The sequence below is a fragment of the Salvia hispanica genome, chromosome 4 (genome assembly GCF_023119035.1).
Source record: "Salvia hispanica cultivar TCC Black 2014 chromosome 4, UniMelb_Shisp_WGS_1.0, whole genome shotgun sequence".
NCBI classification, from domain to species: domain Eukaryota; kingdom Viridiplantae; phylum Streptophyta; class Magnoliopsida; order Lamiales; family Lamiaceae; genus Salvia; species Salvia hispanica.
The window spans coordinates 3,525,221-3,538,146 of record NC_062968.1 but is presented as its reverse complement, the minus strand read 5'-3'; the positions used below and the strand labels follow the sequence as shown (position 1 = coordinate 3,538,146).

The 12,926-nt window shown below is 36.8% G+C and overlaps 1 protein-coding gene across 1 annotated transcript; it reads right to left on the bottom strand.

Annotated features, from left to right (window-relative positions):
* Positions 1–8,445: 8,445 nt before the first annotated feature.
* LOC125218879 (protein NRT1/ PTR FAMILY 6.3-like) lies at positions 8,446–11,546 on the bottom strand. Its single transcript, XM_048120670.1, has 4 exons — positions 11,306–11,546; positions 11,002–11,219; positions 10,154–10,740; positions 8,446–9,542 (listed from the first exon to the last, which is right to left on the bottom strand). The coding sequence occupies exons 1-4, from the start codon at positions 11,430–11,432 to the stop codon at positions 8,687–8,689; spliced, it is 1,788 nt and encodes a 595-aa protein (XP_047976627.1). The 5' UTR covers positions 11,433–11,546; the 3' UTR covers positions 8,446–8,686.
* Positions 11,547–12,926: the final 1,380 nt, after the last annotated feature.

Below are 12,926 nucleotides of genomic sequence, written 5' to 3'. Positions count from 1 at the left end.
GATATTAGTGACAGTGATCAACTACCTAGTGACTCACCAAGTTCGGGAACAGAAGATGAAGAAGCGAAAGAGCATTATGATGATACAAAGCGTTTGGCTAGAAGATACAAGGCTGACACTGATCGCAACGACCCGGGATGGAAAATTGGGTTGCATTTTAATTCCAAGGCAGACTTCAAAGAATTAATTCGTCACTAAAGAGTATTGTTGGGGAAGCAAGAAGAAAACCGAATGTCCGTGGCTCGTGCAACTGGCTCATAGGCCTGCCCATGGGTTTTGGCAGGTTTCACAGCTCCGCAACAAACGTAAGTGTGACGGGGCTTCCTATAACCATGGATGTGCCAATGCACGGTATCTCGGTAAGAATTACAAGGAAGATCTTTGAGTCATCCATGGAATGACTGTTGGCTAGTTTATAGAAAATGTATAACAACAACAAACTTTCGGGGTCCGAGCTTGAGAAGATAATGAAAAAATTGAGGAAATCGGGTGACATCGTCACTACTTCGTCGAATACACAATTGGTAGCCGAAGTGAAATCCAATACACTAATCATGACAAAAGTTGGAGAAGAAAAAGAGAAGGTCGATCATCAACTCTAACTCGAGATTGTTGAATTGGAGCAAATTTGTAAGACATCAATGAAGTGAATTGCTTGTAATTTTCGAATGGGTATTTTATCAAACACTTGGTGTGCAACCAAGTATGTACTACTTCTACTCTGTAATGAACAAATATTTCACTTTGGAGTGCAATTCATACCATTCTGGAGTGCAATTCATACATCTTTCGAAATTCTAGACTTGATTCACCAATGGAAACGACATTTCATTACTTGAACTTGAATATACAAACAAACACCACAACAAAGAAACAAAATCCATACATCACACACTACGTAATTTATCTATTGCCCTATTATTCTCCTTGATTGATGACAAAATTAAACTAAAACTCTCACATTCGGTCTTCGGCAGTGACATTGAAGAAGTCACGGCGTCGTCTTCGTCGATTGGCTCACACCACTTGAAAAAATGGCAATCTTCGTCGATTCGGAGTGAAACCTGATTCTTGCAATGACAAAACTCGTACCGGAATCAAGGTCGCGTCCACCGCCACTCTCACCGGTCTCTCTGTGTAGTTCGAACGATCCATGGTTGGCGAGTTCGGGTTACTTGGGGTTCTTACAAGAACTAGGGTTTCTCTCCCCTAAGAACCGAGGAAGAAGATGAATGAGAGAAAGAGAATGTAAAATTATCACTAGGGTTTATAAATGACAAGCCGTTCATTTTGTTAAAAATAATTTCGAATAAAATTAGAATTTTTTTGAAAAAAGAATAAAAATTCGAATACTTTAACTTAATTCGGTCAAAATCCAATTAAGATTCGTTGACTGCTAAATTTTAACAGTGTTGTCCTATTCAGACTATGTGACCCGTTTTTATTTGTGAGGGACCGAATAATTCAAAAGATAATGTTTTGGACCAAAATCGTAAAATCGCGATATTTTTATGATAAAAAAGGACCTTTAGTCTAAATAGTTATACTAGTAACAATTCAGTGAAACTCAAATTATCTGAAGTCCTTTCGAGGCGCGCACGAGGTGCTGGAATTGCCAGATTTTCAGGGCACGCACGAGGTGCTGGAACTGCCGAACAAGAAACATGCAATGTACCCCGTGCTCCAAAAACCTACAATTAAAGTAAATTTTATATTTAATAAAATTATTTTCCAAATACGTAACAGTATAATTTGTGTATATATCTTTACTTTATGATTTTTTTTTCTTCGTTTTGACTGAAGTTCTACTCAACTCTTCAATCATTTCGAACCTTTTGCACCAATTTTTTTTCTTGAATCCTTTTGATGCCATTAGAGAAGAGACCGTTGAAGTGGTATTCACACTGTCACTGTGTTCTTGATCTTTTTCTGTTGAACGCATTTCCATTACCTTTTATGTATAAATCCGACATTGTTTTATTCACCAAGGTGAAAGTGGATTGATGGGCATCATTAGCCAACCTTATAAGAATTTGACATAGTCTCCAATACCGCTCAGTACTTTGTAATTTAGAATCTTCTTCAACTTCATTACCAATATGGTCGTGGACTACACTAGTTCTAGCTTCTCTTGTCCACCTTTTAAGAATATAATTCTCAGGAAGCAACTTCACGTTTAACACATCAAACACTTTCGCAGAGTAACAACATATTAACCCAACCATATCAAACCTTCGACAACTACAGTGAATCATCTTTGTATTGGGATAATATGTCACTATCCATTCTCTATCATGATCGATAGTCCAATAACATACTCTCAAATGATGATCCCGATTCATCTTTATGCTTGATGTATGCAATTGCAAATAGGATAAAATCATTCTTAAATATATAAAAAACTGATGGAGTATAGATCTTAGACAGTTGTCTTAACATAGAAGAGCTCTCTAACCTCAAAATCACACTTCCGTTCACTGTACCGTTTATCCTCCACAACCCGCTCAAAATTCTTTAAAAATTGAGCAATGTTTAAGTTGGACATCGTATAATTCTTGATACTAGAATTGAACCTCTCACTAAGTTGTGTGCTTCTCATACCAAGTGTGAAGGATTTTATGTAGCATCGTGCCCATTTTGCCTTCACACTATACATATGCTTCAACCATGTATTGTCTTGAAGACTAAACTGTGTCAATAAGTTGCTCCAAGCCTCCTCAAACTCGGTTTCATCCTCAAAGCCATACATACACCTCTTAAAATCTGTCAAGAAACACGATCCTTCCTTCATAAGGTTTCCCAGATGTTTGATTCCATTTTGCATAGAATGTCATGTGCATAATCCATGAAATATCTCCGGGATTACCTCATGCAAGGCTTTTCCCATAGCTTGATCCCGGTTAGTGAAGACGGTGAGGCATTTTGTGTTTGTGTGAATCTAAAAAAGTTTCAAACAACCATTTGAATGATGATGTTGTTTCATCATACAAAAGTGTTGCGCCAAAAATGACAGCTATTCTATGATGATTGAAACCCAAGAACACGACAAGTGGTCTATTATCACGATTTGTACATTATGTCGTATCCAACGACACAACATCACCAAAGTACTCATAAACATTCTTGCATCTGCCCAAAAACCATTAGTTATTTGCTCTTCCATATCCATTTGGTTCGCATGGTAAAATGATGGATTTTTAGATAACTGATATTGAAAGTAACTCATTAAACAATCAACTTCTCTATACACCATGTTTCTTTGTCTCTTAGATCGAAGATTATTCTTAGCGTCTAAGATAATGTAACCAATCCCATCTCTTCCTCTAGCTTGTCTAGTCATCAAATCAAAAGATTATTTATGATTGAGCCCAACATCATCAGCTAAATCAATCTCATGTGTTTGAACTTCAGTAATGCGGCATTAAGTAGATAACATATGTACTGTCTCGGGAAGGTGAAGGAGATGATTATGCTCTTCCTTAAACTCATTTACTTTATATATACCCTTCACATAGGTCACCCCCAACCTTACTTGGTAATTTGTTCGACTCTCAAGTCGAGGATTGAGCGCAGTGGCGAAGGTAAAGAATGGCCAGGGGGCCCATGGTCCCCCCATGAATTTGTAAAAAAACCAGGGGTATTTTGGTAATTTCGCTATATAATAAAAATATAAATATGACATACCTTACACGTATACTCCTATTGAATTAGTTTTGCCTCTCCTAGATCTAGTGCAGATGTCGTTCTCTACTATTATTATTTACAATTTAAAGTAGTAGCCATCTCATTCTCATTCTGTAAGTATTTGTGATAGACGATTGAATTAGGTTTTTCCTATTATGATTGTTTAGATTTTTGGAATTGCGCTATGAAAAAAGACTACAATAAATAACAAATAATTTGATTTATTGATTTTTGTAACTTGTGCTATGAGATTAACTTCAAACATCAAAAGTTTCTGAATGATTGAATATGATCATACGAAATAGAGATTATATTAGATTCGATATTTAATGTGTTTTAGTTTTATACTTTGATTTATTAAGAACATTAACTGGCTAACTGCAGTAATTATTTGATAATTTATCTATTGTTTTAGATTAATAAAGTATTATATGTTGAATTATAATTAGGTAAATGGAACGTTATTTCAAAAAAGTTTCTCCTAGTCTTGATGTTTCATCTTCTCCAGTTAGTAGACCTCCACATACTGAACCACTAGAATTATTGAATGAAAAGAAAAATGAAGTTGATCTAGACAATCTTCCAAGTGATCCAGGGCAACGACCGGATATAATGAGTTATCCACCAAACTTGATAGAACAAGTTCGCAGAGCTTACTTACTTAAAGGGCCATGTCAACCACGCGAGCATGCTTTTCGTCCTACAATGGATGGAAATCGAAAACGTAAATTTTTGGTTTGATGAATTTAAAGGTTGGATGGAGTATAGTACTACCGAAGAAGCAACTTTTTGCTTGTATTGCTATATTTTTTCGAGAGTCTATGGAAATGGACAAGATGCTTTTGTGTCCGGAGGATTTAGAACATGGCACAAGAAAGAAAGATTGAGAGATCATGGTGGAGATCATACTAGTGCTCATCATAGATGTAGATTAGCATGTCAAGATTTGATTAATCAAGCCCAACACATTGAGGTTACTTTAGTAAAACAGTCAACACAATCTAAGCTTGAATACCGTTGCAGATTAAATGCAACAATTATGGCTATTCGTTATCTTATCACGCAAGGCATGGCTTTTCGAGGACATGATGAGTCCGAAGAATCCTCAAATCAAGGCAACTTTCTTGAGCTTTTGAAAGTTATTGCTTCTTGCAGTGAAGAGATATTTAATGTTGTACTAAAAAATGTTCCTGCAAACCTCAAACTAACTTCATCAGATATTCAGAAAGATATCGTAAATGCAATTGCTGTTGAGACAAAAAAAACTTATTGTGCACGATATGGGAAATGATTTCTTCTCCATATTAATTGATGAATGTTGAGATGTATCTATCAAAGAGCAAATGGGTGTTGTCGTACGATATGTGGACAAGAGTGGATGTGTTCTGGAACGCTTTCTTGGTCTTGCGCATGTTAGTAACATAACAACGACCTCACTTGAGAGGGCACGTGACTCCTTATTATCTACTTATGATTTAAGTGTATCTAGTTTGAGAGGTCAAGGATATGATGGTGCAAGCAACATGAGAGGTGAGCTCAAGGGATTGAAAACTTTGATAAATACAAGTGCTTATTATGTACATTGTTTTGCTCACCAGCTTCAACTCATAATTGTTGTTGTTGCTAAAAAACATACAAGTATTGAGTCTTTTTTTAATACTATCGGTCGTTTAATACCTCTGCTTGACATGGAAGATGAGTTTGTACCTCAAGGAAGAGTAAGACGAGGAGTAGAGAAAATGAAGAATCTCCACCATTATCGAGTTGAGCTATTCTGTTCAGTGATTGACATGCAATCTCAAGATTTGAATCAATGTTTTGATGAAGTCAACACATATTTACTTTTATGCATGGCATGTCTTGATCCTAAAGATTCATTTTCTGCATTTGATTCGAAGAAGCTGCTTCGCCCTGCAAGGTATTATCCATCAAAATTTTCGAAAGTTACTTTATATGAGCTTGAAAGGAAACTTGAAACATTTATTATCAATGTGCGCATAGATGAAATTTTTTCACATATATCAGGGATAGGAGGTCTTTCACAGAAGATGGTTTCGATTAGGAAACATGAAGTTTTTCCATTGGTTTATTTGTTGATTAAGTTGTCATTGATCTTCCTAGTTGTCACCGTCTCGGTAGAAAGAGCTTTTTCAGCAATGAAGTTCATCAAGACTTCTCTACGCAATAGTATGGGAGACCAATTACTCCCTCCGTCCCCGAATAAGAGTTACTAATTTTCATTTTGGTCCGTCCCCAATTAAGAGTAGCACTTCATTTTTACCATAAATGGTAAATAGGTCCCACATTCCACTAACTCATTTCACTCACATTTTATTATAAAACCAATATAAAAAATTGGGTCTCACATTCCACTAACTTTTTCAACCAACTTTTCTTTACATTTCTTAAAACTCGTGCCCGGTCAAAGTGTTACTCCTAATGGGGGACGGAGGGAGTATTAAATGATTGTTTAGTTCCATATATTGAAAGGGATGTGCTTCTTAATGTTACTAACGAAGCTATTATGCAGCGATTTCAGAAAATGAAGAATAGAAGACAAATGTTATGATGTAGTTTCATTTTTTGAACATTGAATTTTTTTATAATAATATTTATGTTTTATTTTTTAAAAAAATTCTTGGGTCCCCCCAGTGCCGAAATCCTAGCTTCGCCACTGATTGAGCTTCAAAGAATCCCTTGTGTCCTTTTTACGGACGCCTTCCTTGCAACAAACATATTTACATGATGTTATTCGACCAGTTTTTTTACATTTGGTAAAGTTATGTTTCCGAACAACGAAGCCAACTTTCCCCCCAAATTGAACCCAAAACATCCAAGCATCATCTAAGCTATCAAATTCCATATCGATTCTAGGCTTGAAATCAAAATCAGAGCTCATATTCATCTGTGAAAAAGTTGTTGGAAAACTCTATTGTAGCCACTAAAAGATGAAAATGTTAGATGATATGCAATGAGAAATTTTTATGCAGATAGAAACATCAATGATATTATATGTGAGATTAACCTTTGCTTCTTCAACTTCAATATAAATTTTAACTCTTTTAACCTATCTCACTTTTTCTCTTGGAATTAAATGGTGGAAAAAGCAACAATGGTTCGCAACTTTCAATATTTGGCAAGCTCAAATAACAGGTAAAACTAAGATTATATTCATGAAGGAAAACAATGCATCCCACAAAGTCTTAGGAACAAAAAATATTTAAATACCATCGGTTCATAAAAAGAAATAGGAATAACAAATATTAGATGAATCACATGACATTCATTAGAAAAAATTTCATACTTGTGAGATAACATAGAAGAGTGATTAATTTTCTCCACAACCGGCGTAAAAGAAATAGAAGCAGATCAGAAAGAAGAGATGAAGAGATTATTTTGTTTCCATTGTACGCAAAAAAGAAAAAGGAGGGAAAAGAAATATTTGGCAATTGATATATAGGAAGAAGCGTATCCACGTTTTTGGTTTGTTGGCAGATTTGAAGGGAATTAAAAACTAAATAAAATGCATTGATTTAATGGGAGCAGACGACACCATTTTTTACCATAGCAGGCCCTTCTGTGTTTTAATCACAGTAGAGGATCTGCTCCCCTCTTGACCATGGAACTACAAAGAAAGACCTATATTAGTAATTTGGATAAATATAATTTTAAATCCTAAATTATAGTACTACTACAATATTAATATATAATACATCTATTTTTTAGGCTATGAAACATCGGTTTATGTCAAACTATCACTCAAAAAATAAAATACTAAGTACTCCAGTACATAGTTTTATCCAGTACATAGTTTTATTGAGTGAGCTACATTGAGAAATCGGAGGCCGGAAAATTATCACGTAATACTCCAGTTTTTTATACAAAATCAATAATGTACTAGGATTTAATTAAATAATTTCTTATAATTCGAGACACTTTTTGATTTATAAATTGGCTATAGTTCTGGATTTAAAATTGTACATTAATTTACCCTTAAATTTTGATAATACCAAAATCGTGAACTTTGAGTTCTAGAGGAAATATGTATTAGTCGTTAAATTCAACATACACATAGTCCGTTGTGTATTTACGACCGCCAATGTGGTAATGGCCGAGAGTGAGCTAAACTCAATGGTGAATGAGAATATTTTTGGAACATCGAGGGACGCAAGGAAGAGTAGATCTATCAGGGTCGGGGTGGACGACAACGGGATGGGTAAATTGCAGGGAAGAAAAGGTGGTTTGAGTTATCACGGGGATAAACCAATAGGCTGATAGTTCGAGTTATCACGAAAGTAAATGAGGAACTATTATTAATTCATTTCGAAAGAAAAGAGAAGAGTTATATCTATTACTTATAATTTTCTTAAGGCAAACTGCTTTAAGAGTATGTGATTTTCTTATTTTTCCCAAAAGTAGCATACAAAGTCATGAACTTATAGAGCAGTTTTGCCACACATTAATGTTATGTCATGCAGCTAATTTTCTGTGTTTGCATTTCTTTTGGCTAACTATGCTTATTGGTAGTATATAGTTATAAGGTATTGTATGGGTGTTTATGATGCCATTTGAAATATCAAACTCAATGAAATTATGCATTTCTTTGTCTTATGCATTTATATAATGCTACATAATTACAAAGTGAAATTTGTAAGTTCAGATTTAGCATTGTCCTCAATCCTCATATCTTCTTACAAATATAGATAGCTTGCGAGTGTTTATAATTGGGGAAATTAAAGCTTAAAGAAGGAGCCAAACATGTACAAAAGTTGAATGCAAATACATATATATTGGCTTCAAAGCAATCAAATAGTATTTGACTTTTCTGCATGCTTATTACCTAACTACTCTCACAACCCAAAAAGAAGAAAAAGAAAAGGTCACTTCCTTTGTGACTCTTTTCCACAAACCATTTTATACAAAAGCATTCAAGAAAGGAAACCTACCCTTTTGGCATGTAGAAATGCAACTGATTATCACAAAAAAAAAAAAAAAAGAACTATCAATGGCAAACTAGGTCATCATCTTCTTCCAACTCAATACCTAGCTCAGCCATCCTCTTCTCCTTGTACACGTACCTTTTGGCACAAAACAAAAATATTGCCAAATTGAAAACGCTGAGAATCGTCAACAGCCAATAGAAGTCGTAAAGCCGGCCTTCGTTTAGGTTATCAGCTAACCATGGCTTGTTGAGAGTGACCTTGTGGATAATGGTGACCAATGTTGAGCTCAAGAAAAACCCTAGAGACAACGTACTTAGGAACAAGCCCGTGCTCATCGTTTTCATGCCCTTAGGGCACTCTCTCAGGAAGAAATCGAGTTGACCGATGTAAGTGAATGCCTCCCCGGCCCCCACCAGCAGGAATTGTGGGACTAGGATGAAGACTGTAAGCGGCAGAGTGGCCTCACTGTCATGTGTCAGGCCGTGCGACCGGGCTACATGAAGCCTCTTGACTTCGGTCAACGCGGCCGCAACCATGGCAATGATGGATAGGACTAGACCGACCGCGATACGCTGGAGGGGCGTGAGACCGTGTGGGTTTTTTAACAGCTTTCGACAGATGGGGGTGATTATGCGGTCGTATATTGGGACGGTGATGAGGATGCTGGCCACGAAGAACACGGTGAGGGAGGCGGCCGGGATCTCGAATGAGCCAATGTGGCGGTCCAAGGTTGTCGCTTGGGAGACTGAAAATGTTGTCATTTGGGCATACACGGTCCAAAACATTATTGTTGTGGCCCAAGTTGGTAGCATTCTTATTACCATCTTCACTTCTTCTACATCTGTTAGTGTCGAAATATACCATTTGCCTTTGGCTGTTGACTCAGTATCCTTTATTGCTGCCTTGTCCAAGAAACTGCAATACAATTGAGATAAGATTATAACTAATGAATTGATAATGATAATAACTAATGAAATTTTGTATGCTTCATATTCGTCATTAATTTTGAAATAAGATACTTATTCAGAAAATATTTGTTTTCAAATAGGGACAAATGAATTTAAGAATATTTATGAGTGGTCTAAGATTATAAAGATACTACCATCAATCAAGAAATGGGGCTTGACCACATGATATGTGACAAGCTTCCAAGTTCAACTGGTCCAACAACTCTCAACCCCTCACTTTTTTTGTCATCTCTTGAAATATGTCATTTTTTATGTTAATAATGCAACATTCCTTACCAAAAGAAGTGACTCTTTGCATCAACTAGATCATTACTAGACACATTGACCATTATTTTAACTCAATGAATGATTATCTCATGATCAAAAATCATTATTAACCTCTTTGTGTCAGAGAAAAAATTCACTAGTTAACCTCTCATGATCAAAATTTGTTTATTTTTAATGAAAATCTCGGTGTAATTAACTAAACCAAACAGTAAACTGGACCTTTATTTTGTGAGCTTAGTTGGTACGACGTTTCTACTCCAATTAATATGTCAGAGGTTCGAGTCAACATACCGGAATTCCTTGCTGTGCGGCAGCATCTGCTTGCTCTTCTTCTTACTCTGAATTTGAGCGGCAGTGGTGGCAGGAATGTCGTCGACGTTGAAGAGCAGCGAGGGGTCGGAGGGAAGGTCGAGGAGTCTCTTTCTCCATGCGGCCACGAAGACGGTGGCGATCTGCGTGAGCGGGCTGCCGACGAGCTTCTTGAAGCGGTAGCGCCTGGTCCCGGCCAGGAACACCACCAGCCCCAAAACAATGGCGCAGGCGCAGATCCCGTACCCCCATTCTCTCCCCACGTTGTCTTGGATATACACAAGCACGGTCACCGCTCCGAGCGATCCCGTGTTGATGAAGAAGAAGAACCAGTTGAAGAACTTGATCATCTGCTTCCTCTCCTTCCCGTCCGACTCGTCGAACTGGTCGGACCCGAACCCCGAGACGCTCGATTTAAGGCCCCCCGTGCCGAGGGCCGTCAGGTATAGCGCTAGGTAGAGCACCGCGAACTGTTTTCCGGTCGCCGGAATGCATGCCTCGCTGCTAGGGTTGCATTTCGGCGGCCGGAGGCTCGGGATTGTGGTGGAGATTGTCAGAAGCGTCACTCCCTGTAATTTTCCATCAGTCAAATTCTATTTAATTTTTTTTTTCTATTTAATTTTATTTATTAGTCCGGTTTGATTTTGGCACTGGGTTGAATAAGCCAGTGGAATGTGAGACCTACTATTTATCATTTATTATAAAAGTGAAATTAGGACTATTATTGTTGGACAAAAATGACAAAATAAGACTCTTATTGTGGGACGAAGGAGGTATTTCGGATTTTCCATGATGAAAAATAAAGAGTAACTTTGTTTTTTAATGCTCACCGTAGCTTGAACCGTGGCGAAGATGCCGATGGTAAGGTACCTTCCGAGGAAAGTATCGGCGACGAAGCCACCAAGAAGGCAGAGCATGAAGGAGGTGCCGAGGAAGTTGGTGACGTTGTTGGCGGCGGCGGCATTGCCCAAATGCATGGTGCCGGTCAAGTAAGTGACGAGGTTCACGGCGATGCCTAGCGTGGTCAGCCTCTCGAAGGCCTCAACACCTAATAACATATCACAACAAAACTTATATATACGTAATGCGATGGACGATGGTGTGTGATGAGATAAATTGAGTATAAGTAGGTACCGAGAATCATGGCGGCGCTGGTCCAGCCGCCGGAGGAAGAACGGAGAGAGGGGCGGCCCTTGTAGTCCCAGGCGTCGGGGAGGGTTTCCGCCGCCTCGAGATTTGTTTGGGGGATTACCGACGCCATGTATGAATGTGTGTCTAAGCAAAGAGTGGAGCAATGGATAACTTAAGCTCTTAATTCTCTTTGATGATGGGTGGAGCAAAGAGTGTGGAGATGTTTCCTTTTATAGTTGTGTTTGTACATTTTTTATTTGTGGGGTGGAAGTGTTATTGAATTGGAAATTATATTTAAGTTCCATATAGTCGTCATTGGATTTATTATTCTACTATTAAGTTAAACTACAATTTTGTGATCGGAGGTCTTCCACACATACTAAAACTAAATGGAGAAGTAAGAATTAAATTAGAAAATATTACCAAAACCTAGCCCACTCATAATTAAGATTCGTATATTCTGCAATCTGACATATTTGGCTCTTCCTAACTGGACAAAAGTTTGTATTAACACTCGAGATATGAATATGAGGCACGAAGAGCTACATGAATAAGAAACGTCTTCTCCCTTGTAGACAGACAAAGACATTGAAGTTAGAAGACAAACTCCATTATTCTAAGTACTTCAAGATTTTTTTGACAATTTATCCCAAGTACATAGCATGCACAAAATTTTCTCAAATCACTTTCAAATTTATCAAGTCTAGAATCAATTATTCTAATAAGAATAACACAAAATTCTATATATATCCTAGTTTAGTATACTTACAATAAACTATTCATAATAAATAGTAGTACTAATTCAATAATGTGGCTTTCGGTTGCCATGACTAATAATCATGAGACTATTCATCTAGGATTAAGTTGCGAGATTATTTTAGTTGGAGGGGGGAGGCTATGACTAATTATCATGAGACTATCCATCTAGGATTAAGTTGTATGGTTCAATCTTATGAACCACACATGATACATATTTAATTCTGAGATTTAGTCTTGCCAACCGAATACCCTCTAAGTATACAGACTAACTTACCAAAATTTGTAAAATTGATAATGATTGTACACAAGAAATTCCAAAAGAATAATAAAAAATAAAAATACCATCGAGTCTTTGAGATTCTTTAATTTGGCCAGCTCTAATAACTTCAAATTCTAGTTTAATAAACGTGTTTGCCTTTTCTTTTTTTAAAATTTGCCAGCTGATCCTACGCGATAAAACAAAATTTTGCTAAAAAATTGAACTAGATATTTAATACTCCCTCCGTTCCATAGTAATAGAGTCATTTTGTCATTTTGGTACGTTACATAGTAATAGAGTCATTTCTCTTTTTAGTAAAGTCAACCCATTATTCTACACCTACTTTACTATCTCTTACTTTATTCTCTCTATTCTCTACCTTTTTCATTTTCCATTTTCCTCTCCTTTTAATTATCTCACCTAACACAATTTTTCTTAATCTCCGTGCCGAAAAGAAACGCCTCCATTACTATAGAATAGAGGGAGTACTACGTATACCTAGAGCGAATTAATATGTAATCAAATTATGACACTTGGCGTAATTGTTCGTCCAATGAAAATCGTTTCATTGATGTTTGTATGGTTAAAGAGTGGTATATGGGAATT